This window comes from Pteronotus mesoamericanus, unplaced genomic scaffold (genome assembly GCF_021234165.1).
Source record: "Pteronotus mesoamericanus isolate MK-2021 breed Mesoamerican mustached bat unplaced genomic scaffold, CSHL_Meso_final scaffold_21, whole genome shotgun sequence".
Lineage (NCBI taxonomy): Eukaryota > Metazoa > Chordata > Mammalia > Chiroptera > Mormoopidae > Pteronotus > Pteronotus mesoamericanus.
This window is the reverse complement of record NW_026555310.1, coordinates 12,851,753-12,873,152: the sequence shown is the minus strand read 5'-3', so window position 1 is coordinate 12,873,152 and position 21,400 is coordinate 12,851,753. Positions and strand designations below refer to the sequence as shown.

Here is a 21,400-nt window from a genome sequence, read left to right as displayed (position 1 = left end):
AGGATGGGATTAGAAGAGGTCTTCCCTTGTCTGAGAATTTACCACTGAGTACAGAAATAGGTAAAAAGTGCCTGAGACTCCTTAGCTGTGGCCTGCCTAAAACTCAGAAAGAATTCAGAACCCGCAATGCAAACATCTTAGGCAGCTTACAGGGCATGCAAACTTTCAAAACTACTGAAGTATTCAAAAGTATTGAAACTTGCAAGGAGAGGGTGTTTGTCATCTATAGGAAAAGCCTGCAATTTAGCAAGTTTGAAATATTGATAGGGCTACAATTTAGCAAACTTTAAAAAATTTATATCTGGATTAAAAAGCAAAAAAAAAAAAAAAAAAAATTTGTCCTGATGTAATTAAACCCAGATCGATACTGAAAGCCAGAGTGAAAATACAAAAGAAATACGCAACAATGAAAGCAATATTGCGCCCATACGGACGCCCTAGAATGGAGATGCATTAAGACAATGCCAATATTACAATAAAAGGAAGAAATATAAAAATGATACTGTTGAATTCTATAAAACAGAACTTTGTTTCTAAACCATTCTTCAATTTCAAACCTAGATTTAATATTATCAAAACTCTTTGAATAATACTGATTCAAAAAGAAAGTTTGGAAGTTTAATTACCTGGTCATTTTTACAGCATTTAACACTCTTTTCAGTAAACATGATGTTAGGGCATTGAAAATGCTGTAAAATAGATTCTGTTAACTGTAATAGGATCACTAAAAATGTGAATGGTCGTCTGTAACTTGCGGACTTGTAGTTTGAATTTAAATGCCAAAAATATTTCTACTTGTAAAGCCAACAGGCGGATGTTTATTAAAAAGTAAAGCATTACAAAAGAATGCATTTAGCCTGTGAAACATATCAGAATAATTCAAAGTATGGAAAAAGAGGAATATTAGTGATACTGACATAACAAATACCCTATATTTCATTTAAGTGACATTTTTAAAAGGTTTTCCGCGTGCAAAAAAAAAGTTGAATTTTTAAGAGATTTTTTTAAATGGCATAAAATATATTTAAATTACTTTGTATTTACTTAGACATCATTTTCTTTCCAACAAAATTTTATTAGGCATATGTTATGCGCCAAGCACTTAAGTAAAAACAATGATAGAGTAGAAAGAGCAAGTGCTATGAACTTCATTTACAAGTTAAGTGACTGTGAATAAATTAATTAACCTCTCTGGATTTCACTTTCCTTATCTACAAATTAGGAATAATAACACCTACACCTCAAGGAACGTTATAAGAACTATGTGAAGTAACCACATATAAGGGACTCACACATTTTAAGTACTTAATAATTATTAGTTCCTCATTCTATTAAATTGTTTTATAATAAAAACAGTCCTTATAAGTCACTTTACAAACTTTAAAAATAATGAAGAACTGAAATTCACGAGTATGAGTAATCCCTTATGCATACCTATTACCCCCCAGGGAGTCCTGCAGTAGTCTCGTCAGCTTAGAATCCCTGTAGGGGACATGGGTGGCCCTCTTGCTCCTGTCTCCCAATGCACTTATTACATTGCCAAGTGCCAACTAAAAGAGAGAGAGAAAAAGGAAATGTACTAATTATAACACTTTTCAATAACAAGCGCTTACAGAGAATAATGTGGAGATGACAGCATTGAAAACATTTGGGTTTGGGGTTTTTTACATTTATATTTTAATGACATAAACATCAAAGTTTTCTGTGTTAACTATTAAAAACTGACACAAAATTTGACAACTGACTCAACATTTAGTTCCGTTCATAATTCACAAATACTTAAACTTCTATTCAAAAATTTTCTTTAGAAATAGAAGAATGGTGACTTTTAACCATCTCTAGAATTACCACACCATCAGGTGTGTCCTCAGAAAACTGTCAATTCATGTTGCAAATTCTTCTCCTCTACTCAATAAAATGTTTAAGTAGTTTAACAATGTCATGAAACTTTCTCGTTGCAATATAGCTACCTTAAGGGAAAACAAAATCTCCTTTAATCAACATAAAAACATCACTATGATTCCTCTGAACAAGGTATTCCTAATATAAGTATAGCTGTCTTTAGAAATAAAATGAATCTATGAGCTAAGCATCCAATATTGAAAAAACTAAGTCAAATTACAGAACTTTTTAGTCACTCCTCCCGCCACCCCTACTGTTTTTCTTACTGTCACCAGCACCTACAGCGTAAGCATTAGCCTAAATGTTGGTCACAGCTCCATTCAGTGATGCAAGCATCTACAGCCATGGCTTTGTTAGGGCCGATGGATCTGCAGAGGGTGGCATTAGCATCACATTGAGCGTTTGACCCCTCTTTCAGAGAGGCTACACTGAAACGTCCCCAGATGTATCTGACCTTGTTTCAGTAGCTCAAACAGGAAAACAGACCAATGCTGTTGTCTTTTCCTGATAGCACAAATATAAATACCACCATGATTTTATCTCCTAAGAAATTCAGAACAACACACAAAGTCCAGGATCCTGGTCACTTCCTTTCACACAAAATTCACCCATATGGAGGGAGCATCAGGATGGGTATCAACATGAAATTGAGATGTTTGTTTCTCATCAGCCTTGGTTGTTAATTCCCCCACAGAAGGGTTATAATCATACAGGAGCAACTACTGGGCAATGGCAAAATAGGAGCCTATGACTGGAGCCCCCAGCTGGAGGATGGGACAAAGGGAAGCAAGTAGAAAGCACATGCCTTGATCCTGAGAGCATCACAGAAGTATAGGGATGTCATTAGTTTTATGTAGGAACAAATGTCCAATTTAATAATGAAGTCAATGAGAATAAAATATTTGTTAAACAAACAGTCTAAAAAATTCCTTTTGTATAGCAGAAGCTTTATGCTAACACAAGGTGCTATCCAATAAAAAATACCACTAGGTGGCATGGTATTAAAGTTAATTTCTAATATAATTTAGAAAAGTTTTCATTTTGAAACAATCTACTAAAAAACATTGATTATAATTCTCAATATAGTAGCAAAAAAAGGTTAGTTTCAAGTCACCTCATTCAATAGTTAAAATTAAATGTTGATTTTGACAAAATATTTTTAAATGTGTCATTTTTAAATTTTGTCTACAATATATACTATTTTCTAGATGTATCATAAAATTTAATCCAAATAAACAGACACACATAAAGAAAATTTGCAATGTGAATAACTAAAAAAGTCCCGTAATGTGAGGACATCAAAATTCAATGCATTATGCCTAAGTTTACAAGTTTACTAAAACTCTTCCTTCTCAGCTCAGTGCATGAAGGATTTCCACTTGAGTATTCAGTATTACAAAATAGAAGGAGAACAATAGGAAATCTCTGATATATTCTTAGTACAAAGCCTTAGTATTATTGTCTTACAAGTCCACAGTTGATGGAAATGCCTTCTTTTGCCCTCTCGCCAGTGGCTCCAGTACGCTTCAGTCTTTCTGACCCTGCCAGATCAACAAAATGGAACTTCGCAGTCAGGGTTTCAAATTCATTCATCTGTGATGATTCAGAAATCACTTTGTTATCTGTAGCATTTTCCTGCAATCGAGGAAAATAATTGAAAATATTTTTACTAATGTGACACTAAATATCCTTAAATCCCATCTTCCCCGTGTGTGTGTGTGTGTGTGTGTGTGTGTGTGAGAGAGAGAGAGAGAGAGAGAGAGAGAGTGTGTATGTGTGTTTGTGTGTAGTCAAATAACTATACATGCAAAAATGCCTGCGGACAATTAGAAGCTTAGACAGAGTTAGAAAGAAGCCTGATGGTCAGAGCCCAAATGTTATGAACTGAGGCTTTGCTTATGTTGATAAAGGAACACCTGTAGCACGCAGTCCTCAGAGGAAAGCATCTCAGGTGACTACATCCATCACCATATGGCCACAGCTTGCTTTCTGGTTGCTGCAGGCACATATGCATTTTTTATTTCAAAATCTTACAGTTAGCCAGCTTCAGCTTAAACAGGATCAGCGATCTCTCATTAGGAAAAGGAATAAGTAAACAAACTGAATTTGGTTCAAATGTACACTTTTCCTGGGATTTATGTGTTGAGGGAAGTGAAAGTTTAAGAGATTAGAACTAATAACTCACAGCATCTATTTGGGGACACATTCTAGTTTGACACAAGTGAATGGTAAAAATGGCATGTGAACGAGAGCTCTGAACATTCATCTGGGTACTAGCAGTGGTCCGGGATAAGGCACCCAGCTTCAAGCACTGCATCATCTGGAAAAGCAGAGGAAAGAAGGGTTTTACATGAACAGTATTTATGCAAGATACCATATAATCAGAAGTCTGAGCTAACAGCTAAAATCCACCATATTAAGGGATGGAAAGGATGTGGAATTTCCTCTTATTTTAATTACATGCACTTTTTGAGCTGAACTTCTCAGTATAATAGCGTATTATTTTTTAAATAGGAGAAAACACTGAGATTCCATTGTTTGTCTTTTGCTGACATTTGCAGCGTCCATTCCAAACTGTTACAGAACACTTTGGAACAAACTGAGCAATAGCTTGAGTTACTCAGGCTATTCTGTATCTTTCATCAAAATATTTTTTGTAACTTTTCTTAACAGTCTCCCTTTAGGAGCCATGATACAGTCCCACGTATATGATGGCAAAGGTGCAAAGGGACTGTGGCCCCATCTTTCATCTTCAATGATCTAACCCTGTTTTTCTAGCTGTGAAGACAACCATACATACATTGCCTTGGATTCTTTCGAAGCTAAAATAAATGAACTGACTTTATCATAACTATGACATTTTTAATAATAAAATCCTGATATAAAAATATAAGGAAAAAGACAATTTTTACAAGACGTTACACTTAAAATACAAATTTCATATCTTGATCTTAAGCAAACTATAAACAAAGCTGAATATTAAACAAAGCTCTATTTTAACTATAATATTGATGTCACCTCTGATTCTGTATTCACAGTACGTGTTGTGACGCCCACAGTATAAATTCCTCCGGTTGAATCTTCATGAATTCTTATATTTGACTTTTTATTTTTCGCATCAATATCACGCGTGGTATCAAATAAGTCAAGGACCTCTTCATTATACAGCTATCAAAAAGAAATTTGATCAGTTTACATTTAGAAGAAATTGCCTCTGGCTGCAATAACACACATTGCGTAATGTTATCTTTCAAACATATCTTACATGTACTTCAAAATACAGCAACATAAAATTCTTCAAAATAACACATAAAAATGAGTGAGGCAATTGTTATTACAAATTCAAATGAATGCCAGGTTTCTTTATAAGAACAGTAATGATGTAATCATGACTAATAAGCTGAGGGCTAGATAAAATGATCTACTAAACTTTTGCAAGAAATAAAGGAATATTTATAAATACAATCAAACTCTAAGAAATATGTACCAAATGCAGACAAGTCCTAATTAAGCTAAGAGAAGATTTTAAGAATTTGTACTACTTGAGCTAAAAATGTATTTCCTATTGTCCTACACCCTTTCTTAATATATTTAAAAATTAATACTTAGTATTAATATTTCGCAGGGTGGGCAATGATATCAGTGTTTCTATGTCAATAGTGGAAGACAAGATTGAGCTACCTCCTTAGAAGAGGACGCACAAACCATTTTTCTATCAATATAAATAAAGTCACAATGCGTAATAATACTTGGGAGGGTAAAAGGAAAGATAGAACACTTTTTTTCTTTTTTCTTTTTAAAGTTTTTTTTTAATTTTTAGAGAGAGAGGAAGGGAGGAAGAACGAGAGGAAAAGAAACATCAACGTGTGGTTGCTGCTTGTGTACCCTCTACTGGGGATTTGGCCCACAACCCAGGCATGCGTCCTGGCTGGGAATGAAACCAGCAGCCCCCTGGTTCACAGGCCAGCACTCAATCCACTGAGTCACACCAAGCCAGGGAAATGTCGTTGGTTTTTTTATTCTTTCTTTTTCCATCATTTAGTTTCCTTGCTTTAGTTTTTACTAAATTGGGAAGTCTATTAAAACCAGTGGTAAGATAACTGATGTTAATTTGAGTTGTTTTCTATTTTGTGTTATATAAAGTAGAAAATGTTTCATCAATGACCAAAATGATTAGCTCAGGTAATCCAGACTAGAACTAGACTAGAACACTCTTTGCACCAAGCACCTGCAGCTACATTGTTACCGTTCATCTACCTGCTATGTTGCTCATATCCAACATGTCCTCTTCAGGTCCCTCCCACCAGACTAGACTGCCCTAAATGAATCCAAACCTGCCCCAACCTTTGGGTATTGCATCAAAACATCTGCCTATCCTTGCAGGAATACCAGTCTCTACTGCCAGGGTAGTGCAACAGCCTCAATCCTATTAATCCTCAAGTTCTCCCCGCCCTTTTGGTCTTAATCACTGAGTTCCCAGCACTTTGTGAGCCTGCCTACGTTAAATAGTAATTATAGGATACAGAGAGATTCTAAAATAAACATTATTAATTGTTTTACTCTGTGGACACTGGTCAAATGTTTATAATCTTAAATGCCAACAAGTAAAGAATACTTATTACATATTATCTATTCTAATATCTATGACCTAATAGTAATCTGAGCATTATGTACAAAATACTGTACTAGAAGCTAGAAGCATAAAATCATAAAGTCTACGGTGTTAAGGGTGAGATTTACAAGGAACTAATGATACAGTTAGTCTTTTACCTCTAAGAATTGTGCATTCACTTTAAAATCCGGAGGAGGAAGCCCATTTTTCATTGCCGTGTGTTTTTTTTCTTCAATACTCTTGAAAAGGTGTTTAACAGCACGAGAAATAATACCTTGTTCTTCCTCAATGATGTTAACATCAAATCCTGTTCCCATTGTGTATGTTTTGCCAGCTCCAGTCTGAGTAAAGCAACAGAGAAAACTGTGTATCCTTGATCTTAATAATGTAACCTCAGATAACAAAAATGAAAATGCAACTGAATTGACACTTAGGAAAGGTTACAACTTCTATAAAAATAATTTGGTACTTACTTGCCCATAAGCAAAAACTGTTGCATTGTATCCTTCAAAACAACCTTCAATTAGTTTTTCTATACATTGAGTATAGATCTGTTCTTGCTGGGAGTCAATGTCAAACACATAATCAAAAGTAAAAGCTTTGTCTTTCCCTAGGAAGACCTGAGGTTCTCCTGGTGTGACAGATGTACAGATATGGCATCCTTCAATCTTTTCTTTGGCAAGTTGTGGTCTTATTCTGTGAGAAATAATCAAGAAAAAAAATTAAGATAAAGGAAATGTAGAAAAACTTAAGAAATAGGACTTAAAAATTCCTAGACAAATCTTTTAAAGACATTTAATCCACTTCTGCTCCTTCAGTTGAAGTTTAAATAAATTAAACTGACTGAATTTCAGTATACTTGACAATACCAAAAAAAAAATCATGAACAAGAGTAATTAAATACTTTTGTGGGTGAATATTTTTCTTCAACTCTGTAAGAAGACTCAGTTAAATAATTCTGCTACCAAAGTGCTATTTGTTGTTATTTACCCCAGGATTCTGCTTTCTCCTTGCTTGACAGAAGAAATACTGTTCTCTTTATTTCCAAGAAGGGTATCTCGATGCCCTGTATTCACCTTTTTTTGCAAACTCTTCACCAATGGTTTCCAAACTTAAACATATCCTTCTGTCAGCTGAACATGTTTAAGCATATTCCCAGTATATATGTGTACATGCATTTATTTCTAAATGATGTTCATGTATGATACTGATTTGTCATATATTATGATATACACAAAAGCACAATTTTATAAAGAAATTAAAAATAAATACAAATAGAAGTTCCAGTATTTTCTTTCCAAAACCCAGTGGATCATCATGTACAGCTCCTGGGGTGTCCTCTCTTCACTGGAAGACCACAGCATTAGACTTACCCTACACCCACCCAAATCTACCCCAGATTCTTCCTCTCCTGCCTCTCTTCCTGATTTCAAGGCCTATTTTTATTTTCAAAGAAGGAAAGTAAATATGACGATATGCTAACAGAACAAACCAAAAATCTGGCCCTATTCTATTCACGCTGTAAACAGGACCATCCTGGACATACACATCACTGACGTACTCTACCTGGGTTGGTGGGTTGTTTTTTTTTTTTAAGAAGTTCTTATATGCCATGGAGAAGGAGAAGCAGTTTAAGGAAGAAAGTAATGAAAACCAGTAGTGGAAAATGTAAAATGATAAAGACAGAGTAAAGAAAGGATTTTTAAAAGATTCTGGCCCCACATTTTTACTTTTTGGAAGTAGAACCAGGTTCACCTATTTATTAGAGAGAAAACCAAGCCTAAGTACGGGTCTCCTGAGTTTCAGCCCTTTCCAGTTCATCAGGATGGAAGTTCAATGGAAGAATAGGAAAGATAATACTAAGAAGGGACTAAACCTTTGCTGCAACACATTTCATGCCACGATCCTGTGTCAAAATCTCAGACACAGTACTTTTTGGAATCCCCAGATCAGCTTCTAGTTCTCACACTGTCAGCTGCAGATCTTCGTTGATTGCAGCCCATACACATTCAACACTCAGGTGTTCTGCTTGTTGCAGGCCTTCCAGAACACGGATCATTTCCATCAGATTCTCGACCATCTTTGAAGCATTTGTACTACATTTTTATTTGCCTGCACTCATTGCATCATCCCCAAAAGGCTTCTGAATCATGCGAATAGTTTCCATGGAGTAATGTTCAAGCTTAACACAAAATTTGATGTAGATTTGTTGCTCTACTCATTCAGTCATATTGAATGTGACGGCCACACAGTGCACAAGCTCACTCAATGGTGTTTACCACCCCCACTGACTAGTACAGTGAAGTTGTAATTGTTCACGTGTGCACATTCCAGCCCACCCTCCTTGGCTGCCAGGTTACATCAATGTCATGCAAACCATTCTTGTTATATTAGTAATGGCTGGACATTTTTCCAGACAGACCTTGTACACTATCAAAAAATGTGTTAAGTAAAAAATACACTTACTTATGAAACTTTTTTCCTTTGTGAAAATGGTGTCCTTTTATAGTCTCTAACTTTGTTTTAATGGGCTACAATAATCATTGTGGAGCTGGCTAGGTACAGTGGAAAGAGCGATGGAGTGGTCATTAGGAGACCTGGGTTCTGTTACTTCTGTCACTCTATCGATACCATGTGGTCTTTTCTCAGAGCTCCAATTCCTTCACCTATGAACGGAAACTATCATTTCCAAGGTTCCTTTTAGATTTAACACTATCTGGCTGCAGGATAGTTTATTATAGAAGTGAGGAAGAAAAAATAATATTTACATACTTTTATACAGACTAAATAAATAAATAAAACAAAGGGTTGCTTATAAGGATCTATGTAATGGTAGATAGGAACTTGGGTTGTATGGTTGCACAATTCCTTGATGAGTGGTCTTTCTTAAAATTAATATTCTCTTCTTTCCAAACTCCTCTTCTCTTATCTCACTTCATCCAGTCACAGGGAGGAAACCATAACAAAATCCCTTACCCTTGAGGAAATCACTATTCCAAATGTTGCCAAACCAGAAACAGGAGAGTCGACCTCAATGACTCCCTCCTCCCTATTCCATCTATCTAATCTGTCTCCAAGAGCTATTAATTATCTCTAAAATAGCTCTTGAACCCACAAATTTCTTTCCTTTCTCACCAATGCCACTCTTACCAACGCTACCATTATCTCTACCTGGATGATTGCAGAAGTCTCCTCACTAGTCAGCCCATATCTAATCTTGTCCCCTAATCTGTTCCACACCCTGCAAATTAGTGATATTTATAAAATATGAAGTTGATCAGGTCACTATCTTGCTTGAAACCCTTCAATATATCCCTAAACCTCTCTGTAGCCTCTCCTCTTGCCATGCTTCATCTTTTCATTAGTGAGTTTTTGGTGGTGACGGTTTATTGTAAACCAGTTTCAGTAACAAGTTATGCCCTCTCTAGCCTTGTCTTAAAATATGCTCTTCTCTTCTCCTGGATTACTCTTCTCCAGCCTCTTAATTTCTAACTCCTTTTCCAGCCTGAACATCTCATGTTTTCAATCTCTGTTTAGACTTCACTTATTTGAGAAGGGCCCACTAACAGTTGGCATTCAAACATAAAGTCATATCTGAGCCCAGGCTGTTCTATTTCCAGAAAGCTACCACATTTACCCCAGGATTCTGATTTCTCCCTGCTGGACAGATAGTTATACTGTGGAGCTGTGAAGCTTAATAAATCTCATGTAATAAGACTGATAAAAATAAATACATGGTCTAAATGAAAAGTTTGAAATCCATTCCACATTAATTTTAAGTAACTATAGGCTAACTTATTTGGCTCTTAAGATAGTTTCAATATCATTTCAACAGAACAAAGAATAGTTGTCATGCCCTAGCTGGATGGCTCAGTGGACTAGAGCATCATCCCAATGTCCCAGGGTTGCGGAGTCGATCCCCAGGTGGGGTACATACAGGAGGCAACCAATGAGTGCATAAATAAGTCGAACAAAAATTGATACACCTCTCTCTCTCCCCCCCCCGACCCTCCCTCCCTCCCTCTAAAATCAAATAGTTACCATGTGAACTGCAGATAAGACAGCCAACTTTTGAATGCCAATGTCATTCAGAACTTAATCTCCTAACCTCTATTCATCTGATTACAATCCTTGCCAACGGTGAGGAGGACTGTGTTTGAAGCAGGGATGATGTGCATTTCCATCCATTCGCATGGACAGGGCAAGAGAATGGCTTTAAACCAACAAGATGTGCAGAGTCCTTTTCTACCACATCCAGGCAATAACAGTGCCCCAGCAGATCTGAGAAACTCCCACCGAGAAGGAGATGGTCTCTCCTACATGTATGTGATTGGACTATACTTCAAAGGTTAGGGATATATTCACTTTTTTCATTCCCTTTCAAAAATAAGCATTTTAAACTCTCCAAATTCCTAAATTTACAGTCAAGTCAAGAATTCTCAGATGAAGTTCTAATCCAAGCCAAATCACCTGCTTTAATAATGTAAAGACTTTGAAATTTGCCCAGCTACAAACCTCAATTTCAAAACTATAATTTCAGATTATACACAAAATACACCAACCCTTCTCAAAAACACAACACTAAAAATAGAATATGACATTTATTCCTATAAGTGTTTTGAAATTACTCTTAGTATTCCTATATAAAGAATAAGAACATTAAACACACTCATCTAATCCCAACACTAAGAATATTCAGTGTTCATATTTTAGTTAGTATCCACAATAAAAAATAATAATAAAAGGAAGAAGAAAAGCCTTGCAGGCTTTTTAAAATGTGCAAGCATACAACCAGATATAGTGGAAACTTCTCCTTAAAGAAAAACAATTATGGGTAAAACATGTCACAGATATTTAGAATAACATATTTTAAATTATACAGCTAAATAATATTAGAAAAGACAACAGTGGGGGTTCTGTCTATAATAATAACTTGATAATGGAGATGGGTTTGTTTGTTTGTTTTTAATGCTACACCGGAAAGGAATGCCGGCAGAGAGAGGCTCTTATGGAAATAGTGACAGTTGAGCTAGAAACGATGTTGTTTTGTCAGCATGAGGTATGGGACCTTTATCTTTTGTGGGCCATTGACCAATGGGGTGAGATCGGAAAGGGAAAAGCCATGGAGAGCCATACAGGAAAAAAAAATCTCGTTTGTTCTATCAGTCTGTGAAGGTTGAAGGTTTGAAACAGAGTATGACACAAGCTGTCAAGTTACTCAGTTCTGAGACAAAAGGAGTTGAACAAATATCTCCGTTTTCCCACAGCTGAATGTTTCCCTTAACATATAGCACTCATTTTACTTCTGTCCTCACACCCTGTTCAAAATTCTCAGAAAAAGTCAACAACGACCTTTTCATCTCCAAATAAAGCGGCCCCTTTTTAGTCTCCTTCATCCTACCTGATCCCTCTTAGGCATTTGATCCTATTTACAACTTGAAGAGGAGGAAAGATTTTTTCCCCTCTACCCTCCTAGGTAATCCTGGCTGATGCCCTGTAAATTAGACTGACAAAAGATTAACAAAAGAAAAACAAATTGCAGTTTATTAACAAAGTTTCTTAACACACGTACACATTAGAATGAGTGATGAGTAACTCAAGAGATTAGTTAGAACCTGGACTTATACAACACCTTAACAAAAGAAAACAGGACTTTGAGTTTCTAGGACAGCAAATTGTGGGAAAATAAATGAACATAGGGAGAAACTAATAGAAGACAAGGGCTAGTTAGCAAAGTTTGTTAGGTAGGTTCCTCTGGCGCCATATCCAGTGATTAACTTCTGTCCTTCCAGGTAGAGAGGAGAAGGCTAACACCTTTACAAATTCACGTCCTGCTTTTAGGCAAATAGTGCAAGGGCAGAGATATTTTCTTGTCACTGCTTTTTAATTGTCTTCCACTAAAAATAATCCTTATGTCAAAGTGGCATATTTGGGAATGGCATACACTGCTACCCTTCAAACATCGTACTTCTCAGTGTTTTATCTGCAGTTGGCTTTTGTAACATCCCTTTTTGTTCTGATTCAGATTTATGAGCCTATCTTTTCCCCTTACACCTCATATACCAACTTGCCTTAAAATGTCAGTGTTTCCCCACAGAAATGCCGTATTCTTCCTGTTGTTGCATTCTCAAATCTAGTTACACCCAGCTACATCAAATCACTGACCATTTCTTGATCAACTTGTATGTTTTTATTCATCATGCCAGTGTATACGGTTTTCTCTCTGCTTGGAATGCTGGCCCTCCATTTCTCTGCCTAGAAACCTCTTTGTAATTATTCAAGACTTAGCTGAAACATCTATACATACTTTTATAAAGTTTTTGCCCAAACTTGAATTATCTCATGTAATTTTAGAATATGATTTTAGAATAGTAGATATCAATTTGAATTCTTGCTGTTTCCCTAGTTAATAAATTCCTTGAAGGCAGAGAATATATTTATTCATTCATAAGACAAAGTAATTCAAGAAATTTTTATTGACTGAATCTTATAAACTGCTCTAGTTAAGGGGGAGGGAGTGAATTCCAATTCCAAGTACCTGCTTATCACATAATGTAACTTTCATTCTATCACTTCACTCTGTTACTAGAAACTTGATCTTGAAGAATCATTTAACCATTCTTTGTCTCAATTTTCTAATCTATAAGATGAGAAGCATGGATTTAATATTCCTAAAGTTCTTCCTACTACCTTAAAATTATATTGTAATTATTCTTTTCAGAACAGCAAAATCTTGAGTTAAAAGAGGCATCAATAAATGACTTTTTTTTCCCCTATCACATCCTATATTCACTATTTGTGGTACCACTTGTTCTTTATTTCTTTATAGTTCTTATTATGCTCTCCAATTTCTGTAGCAAATGTTACTGTGGCCATAGAGACAAGGAACTTCCCTGATGAAAATACTCTCATGGCTTCGCGCAGTGGCAGTATCTATAAAGATTAGAGGAGTGAGGCTGAGACCACTAAGTTTCCTTAAATTGGACCCTCGTTTCTGTTCTCTGCCTTCATAATAACCACAACTGGTTTTAGTAATCAAGAATATCAAATAAGCCAAAGAACTAGTTTCACTATGTCCTGGGTAGGTCAGAGAAATATGAAGCTAAACATAGTTGGGGGAAAAGTAGCTTATAGCTGATGCCTTTGTAGGTAAAGTTTTAGACACTAAAGTCAGCAAAACTGCATTTAAGTTTTAATTGTTGGAAGAGACATGAGCATTCCTGCACATTCTTGCTGAGCATCCCAAGAATGCAAGACCCTGACTGCTCTCTTCGTGGATCATTTCTCAAGGTACATTTGCAGCAAACTTTAGGGGTAATGTCTCCCACCTGACAAAGAGCTGGCTTGCTTCTGCTTTCTACAAAAACAGTAAATTTCCCAGGCTCAGTGTTTCTATCTGCACTGCGTCCATTGGATTAGGGACAAGGGCAAGATGGAGAAGCAGTTCAAATTAACATCAAGTTCATAATGCTTATGGTACTATTAGTAATAAAAGTCTTTTACCTCTTCTTACTAAGAAGTCTTCTGTCTTTGGCCACTATACATAAAACAGAAACAAGCTGGCTTGCGTAAAATCTCAGGCCCCTCATAGGTCTTACTTAACAGATACTAACTGTGACCTTAGGCAAGTGCCTCTCAGCCTCAGTTTCCCATCTGTAAAATGGTAATGTCATTACTGCCATGTCCACATCACAGAATCTTGACCAAATGAGAAAATACATGGCAATAAAAGCCCATGGAGGTATAGAGTATTGTTGTTACAGCACTACTTGAAAATTCTCCAAGTCTATTCCTTCATCAGACACCTTAACATCTCAAATCCATTGGGGTTCTCCAGCATGTTAAAGAATACATAATTTACTCTTTGCCTCCCCAAACTAGAGCCATATTTTTCAAAATGCCCTTTGGATGCTCTGAGTATTTAGAACAATTAAATGTAAAACTACTATGTCAGGAATAGAAGTATAATAGTGAACACTGTTGCTTGGATATATGTGTACATATACATACAAATATACATAGATATATTGCTGTGCAAAGATAATCAAGCTGAATATTATACCTCCACTTGCAATGGAATATCGTAATCCAAAAGTTAAACTTTTCATAGTAATAAATAACAAACCCTCATTCATCACGCTGTTCATATCAGAATAGAGTATTATTAAAGCCAAAATGGGGATTTCTATTCTTTCATAATATTATCATTTTCACTACCTCCATACAGCCAGTAAAGAAATTTCATTCAGCTCTGGCTGATGTGGCTCAGTGGATTGAGTGCCGGCCTGTGAACCAAAAGGTCACCGGTTCGATTCCTAGTCAGGGCACATGCCTGGGTTATGGTCCAGGTTCCGAGTTGGGGGCATGCTAGAGGCAATCGATCCATGTATCTCACATATCGCTGTTTCTCTCCCTCTCACTCTCCCTCCCCTCCCCTCTCTCTAAAAATAAATAAATAAAATCTTTTAAAAGAAAAAAAATTTCATTCAGAATGGAAGAGAACCAAGTTTCTGAGTAACAGGTTATTTTAAAATGAGGAATTAAATTGTTTTAGTACAATTTGTCCTTATACTGAATTAAATTTGATTAAATGTTAGTGGTTAGAATGTTGACAAGTGACTAATCAATGATTTGTGACCATTTAAAAGATGCTGACTTAAGGAAAATAAATAATTGCATGCATTATAATTTATAACCTCCCAGAACATGTACACCTTTTTTTTTCACCCTGAATTAGAAGAGTAGCACTAAAATCACTATGAACCTAAGTCCAAGGATGCTGATAGCCAAACCTATATTTTTAAACATGTACTTTTGTAGTACCTTCCAGACTTTTCCATATACTCTCGCCTCTCTTATCTCTGTTCCCCATTTTATTAAAACATCACAAGGGATAAGCCTCTTTGCTAATTGATTGGTTAAGTTATTTTTATTTTTCCCCACAAATAGAAGACAAATAACACACAAAATATCTTCCATTTTGCTACTGGCCATTGCTAATTTCTTGTCCTCTTAGAAAACATTGTTGTCCTTAATCTATGGTTTCATAAATGTGACAAATTTTTCCATTACCTCAATGTCTTTGTAAACTGTCCCTTCTTTTTTTGCTTGAGTTATTCTGATCTCATCCCCACGCGATTGTGGTAGTTCTCCAGTTTACTCAATAATCTGACCTGATTCCCACTTTGTGTAGCTCTTTTACTTACAGCTATCTGTAACTAGCCCACTTGGCACCCTGTTAACATCTTTGTTCTTCCTACAGGGACACCAATAAATCTGTCCCCTGTAATGATCCTTTGCCTTTATCTCATTTGTCAGTGTTTTGGGTGATCACTATATTGGATTTTACTTACTGGTGTTCAATTTGATATCTTAACGTTAATTATATCTTACCAATTTCATCCCTTACAGTTTAAAAAAAAAAAATAGGACAGCTATCATTTTTTCACCGCAACTGAGCCACTAGGGTTTCAGGTCCTTTTTTTGATCCTCCCCTAGTTCATTCTAGTTAGTAGACACATTAAGAAAGGATCTGCCCTACTTCTACCCTCTCCACCTTGTTGAATTGTTTTCCTAAGAGATCAGGCACTGCATACACAAGTAACACAGGTCTACAAAAAGAAACTCCCCTCCCAGAAATGGATCTTTAATTACAATGATGATTGACGTAAAGAAATGTATTGTTATTTCTTCAAGACACTCAAGAAAAAGCATCTCTGTAATTCCATTAAAGGCATTAAGTCTGTGAAAATCCTAAGAACAATAAAGCACAGCAGTGTGTACTGGAGACCAGGAAATATACATGTCTATGAATTACAGAGATGGAAAGGAGAACTTCATGTTTTAATCCATTAATAATGAATCACTTTTTTAAATTAACCAAAAATCTTATAATAATCTGTATAACTAGTTATGTCCCTAAATGCCTCATCTCTGTGTGGTCCACCTGACTCAAGTTTATTCTTACTCAGTAACACCAAAAGATATTTATAGCCATATCTATTTTTAATTAAAGTATTTGATTCACAGTATATACTGTTAATATTTGGTGCTGTGATTCCTACCCTAAGCTACTTGGTCTCTGGTTTACAACCCCACTCTCAAAAACAAATACTGCCTATTAGGGAAACAAAGTGGGGGAAATAAGATGAAGAGACATTGTGCCATCTTCGTCTGACGTCTACTCTCATGTCTCATACCTTTTTACTCCCATGATTCAACTAAGGTACAGAACATTGAGAGAAGCTCGCTCTTAGGTGGGGAAACTAATCTCTCTCATAGAGGGCAGTGTTGTGCTACTCTCTCTTTTGAATACCAGATGTTCAGAAAACTAATTTTCTGCATCACTGTAATTAATCCTTTTGGAAACTGGGGTTTTCTTCGTTAGCCTCTCTCCCAGAAATACAAGAGTTTCCATTCCAAAAATAATAATAAAAGACAGATTAGGAAGAAAACAGGGTACTTTAAGGGACAGTATAGCCCACTCGCCTATTGTCCAAAGTGCTCATGGTATTTCTGTTGTTTCTGGTGGCATATCTATAACTCAACGCCATCAGAAAACTTGAGTCAATAAATCCCTGTGGCACATCTACTAAATGTCAGTGTAGGACTTGAAGAGCCAAAACAAAAAAACTTGAAGGGGGTAGCCATGGAAGAGGTAAAAAAAAAAAAAACCAAAAAATAAACCTAGAAGAATATTAAGCATGTACTCAAAGAAATATTATATGCAAAGAAGAAACTGATTAATGATTAGCCAGAGGAGATGAGGATAGTTACAGAAAATCCTCCAACAGGAAATTATATTTAACCTAGATTTCAAGAGGTGATTAGAATTTTCCAGGCTGAGAAGGAAGAAAAGGTAGGTTCAGGCAAAAGACAGGCAAAGATACTTGAAGTATATTTGTTCCTGATTGCAACATAGTCCTTTGGGGCAAAAGCACCAAGGTAATATGAGATGTTAGAATTTAGGAACATTCTATGGATGCCATGACACCACTTAAGTAGGCATCCTACCTAAGACATTATTCTCTAAAATAAACTCCCTGATCTCCACAAAATGAAAGATGCAGCCAAAAGGCACACCAAAGCCATACTAGAGATCTCTGCCAAATATATTTTTGTTTTGTCCTCTAGATCAATTCCTCACCCATCTTCACCTTATCCTGTGTCCTAGGAGACTGATCTTCATGAGCTATGACGATGGGCTTTCTTGCCCTTGGGCTTCCAGTGGGGTTCTCTTGTCCTCCGGCTTCAGTAGGATATTGTAAGATAGGCGTGGAATGATTTTACTGGTTTCTTCCCCACCGAGTCCTTTTGGGAGGCTGTGCACTTTTTGAAAAGGTCACAGCTCTCTCGGGGCATTTACAATAGTAGTTAGTTAGCCCTTCTACTGCTAACGCCAGAGAACTAACTCATCCCTTGGAGTTTCCCTTAAGGCTGCCCATCCACTACCACACGCTCTCCAGTCATCCTGTCTGAGTGTATCATGTGTTGCCTGCCAAGATCCTGACCAAATCAGGCTTAGTCTCAAAAAAATGGCAACAACCTTCTTTTTTTTTTTTCACTGCCTGTGCCGCCTTCCCATTCCTAATACCAATATTGACCGGAATACAGAGCCACCAATGTCCCTACGATTCTCCAGCCCTTCACAGGCAAGTCATTGACCCATGCTATTTCGTGAGAAGAGCCATGTAATGGATTTTATTGTTAAATATGTAATAACACAAAGTTTGTTAAGCATTCTCTTTCTTGGTCAAGAGAATTTGTTTTCTAAATTCAATAAAAAAATAACACTTCATTTTTGTTTTTCAAACTGGAAGGAAAGGTGGAAGAAGATTCAAGAGAAAAGAAGTAAAGAGAGTAAAAGTAATCTCAGAATGAGAGTTGTCATAATTAGCTGATATTTCGGCTCTCATTCTGAGATTCATAAGTTTTTAATACTTTTTATTTTTCTTACTATACTCCATCACAATTATATAAAAAATTTTCAAAAATATTCATATAATGCCCCTTCTAAATAAAACCACATGTCTTCCTGGAGGTAAGAAAGAGGTCTCTTTCTATGCTTTATAATACTATATGATTATTAAACTATTTCATGAGAAAAACTGATTTTATGACTATATATAGTAAAAGTAATGGTCCCAAATTCCCAGAACCTTACATGATAAGAGAGACTCTGCAGATGTGAGTAAATGAGGGATTTTGAGATTATCCGGCATTATCCAGGTGGCCCAACATCATAATTACAACTGTCCCAGGAAAACTAGATCAACCTACTCATGGTGCATGCATAGCTGAGAATTCAACCAAATTATAGACATGTATATTTCAGTTCAAAGTGAGGAAAATTTTTTTAACAATTAATCCATCAAAAAAACAGAAGGATTACTTTAGGAGTTAGGGAGTACCTACAATGGCTACTGACAACAGATAACATAATACTGAACCTCAAACCTGGCTGCACAGAAGAATCACCTAATATGTTTCAATGTATTTATTTATTCTGCTTTGTTATGCTTTTAATTTACATTCCCGGGGCCTACTCCAGACACATTTGAATCACAATTTCTAGAGAGGGAAAGGCAGAATATATATTGTTAATTAGCTCTCTAAGTAATTCTCTAACACAGTGCCAGCTCAGCACCAAACTTTGAAAGCAGTGGTGAGCAGTGATATTTGCCCTTTGTTTTGGTAGTGGACCTGACCGCCCTTGGTCTTCACACACATCCACATAATAACGCCATTACTTCCACAACCTGCTTTTCTCCCAAACACAATCTTAGTTCTGGAGCCCAATATGCAGAAAATGTAAAAACCAAGTCACTCCTCCTGGAGGTAACCAAGGGGGTCCTCGCCACTAGATCTGCCAGCGACAGCCCCCGAGGCTCCTCTGTGAAAGCCAGGGCTCCTCAGAGAACAGGCCTCTAAAACCAAGCCTCCACATCATTGCAAGTAGGCAGCTGCAGAATGTCCATGGTCACTGCAACTACTCAGAGAAGGAACTGTCTTTAAAAAGTATGTGTTTGGAGTTTATCTCAACTAATACAATAAGTTGGGCCGTGTCATCCAACTTTGTAATAAATGACCTTTCTTTTGTTTTCAGTCTTCTGCCTGAGGATACTTCAGGGTGAGGTATAGGTGAAGGGGGAAGAATCTTTTGGTGTGTCACCGTTCCCTTTAAAGCATGGCAGATTCAGCCTCTTATTTACTTGTAGGATTTTATTTTTAAAAGGAGATAATTTGGAGGTCATAAAAGTTTGAAAACTATTGTTGTACAGTAGATTCTTGCATATTGTAAAAGATGAACCAAATAATCCTAAAATTCCCTTAAGCATCAGCTATAAAATTCTAAAAACTTCACATTGTGATGATTCTAAAAACAATTACAGGTAACATGATTGTCAATGAAATAAAAACATGAGTCATGTTTGGGAGGGCAGAGCTGCCTATGTCTCTTTATTTCCCAGGTCAATTTGCCTTTAATAAAAAAGATTTCACTCCACTGGGGTATGGAACAGATTCGGCAGACCTAGATTTTTTTAAAAATTACTTTCCTGCTGTATCTATGGACTCTATGTATTCTTCCAAAATTCACGGAGAAGCCCTATCTCTCATTGTGATGGTATTTTGAGGTAAAGCCCTCAGGAAGTGATTAGATTTAGATAAGGTCATGAGGGTGGGGCTTCCACGATGTGATTAGTGTCCTCCTAAAAGGGGGAGAGACCAGAGCTCCCTCTCTTTCTCCTGTGATGTGATTAACACAGAGAGAAGGCAGCCATCCATCTGCAAGCCAGGAAGTGGGCCCCCACCACAAACCAAGTCTCCTGCAACTGGATCTTTGCCTTTCCAGTATCAAGAACTGTGAGATATAAATGCCTACTGTTTAAGCCACCCGGTCTATGGTATTTCATTCTAGCAGCCAAGCTGACTAAAACACTGTTTCGAGGGTGTACACTGTGAAACAACTCTGCTGTCCTACAATCACGCTTGCCAAGTGCTATGAGGCAGGACTGACCACGAAAGAGCCTCAGCGGGACTCCTCATAAAAATACATCAACAAACATATTTGGGGAAGCCTCCCCAAATAAACAAGTAACACACCATATCTTTTTAACACACAAACACCCCATAGAGCGTGTGGGATGAAATGACCTATCACTGAAATTATCTTTCTCATAAAATTCCACCCACATTTGCTTCACTTTTTACAGTTTGTTTACATTTTAGAAAGTCAGCCAATTATCATCCATGCAGCTTTATATTATTTCAAGAAGAATCAGGATTGGAGTATGAAAAATAGCATTCCCCCCAAAATTCTCCCCAGTTTGAAAAAATTGAGAGGAAAAAAATGAGTGATTGAAAAAGAACAAGATGGGAAGGAAGTGAAAAGATCCCTTACAAGTGGACATGAGCGGTTATCAAGGAAAGCTGGCTTTCTCTCAGAGGTTTTAGCCCATAAATGTAATAGAGAAACATTAGAGAACAAAGTATCTTTCACAAATACACAGGATGCACTTTGATCCTCTTCTTGAATTGAAGGTCAGAGGAAATAGATAAGTCTCATCCATTAGTGTGGATACTAAAACAGTTAGGAAGCACATTTGTACATTCTGAGAAAATAAGCTGAGTGTTAGGAATTGAATAAAAATGTCATTCGAGATTTTTGAACCACAATGAGCTCTCCAGGCCATTTGCTTTCCCTTTCTGGCAAATGTCTAATATCTAGAAGTAGATTATGAAGCTTCCTGCTTTATCAACAAAATGATGTCCTAAGTAACAGACATTTTAGGATTAACTATAAGAATTAAAGAAAATAGAAACTGTCCTACAGACAATTCACTTTAACAAATAACACTGTGTAAATTACACCTCTATATGTAAGAA

At 36.5% G+C, this 21,400-nt stretch overlaps 1 protein-coding gene across 7 annotated transcripts in view; it reads right to left on the bottom strand.

Annotated features, from left to right (window-relative positions):
• KIF21A (kinesin family member 21A) overlaps positions 1-21,400 on the bottom strand; it is a 136,085-nt gene that overhangs the window by 59,730 nt on the left and 54,955 nt on the right. For all 7 annotated transcript variants that reach the window (XM_054591249.1, XM_054591252.1, XM_054591250.1 and 4 more), the window contains exons 2-7: positions 6,988-7,210; positions 6,673-6,855; positions 4,921-5,070; positions 4,088-4,222; positions 3,370-3,537; positions 1,435-1,550 (exon numbers count right to left, since the gene is read on the bottom strand). In XM_054591249.1, coding sequence (XP_054447224.1) covers positions 1,435-1,550; positions 3,370-3,537; positions 4,088-4,222; positions 4,921-5,070; positions 6,673-6,855; positions 6,988-7,210 — 975 coding nt within the window. The remainder of the gene's footprint in view (positions 1-1,434; positions 1,551-3,369; positions 3,538-4,087; positions 4,223-4,920; positions 5,071-6,672; positions 6,856-6,987; positions 7,211-21,400) is intronic.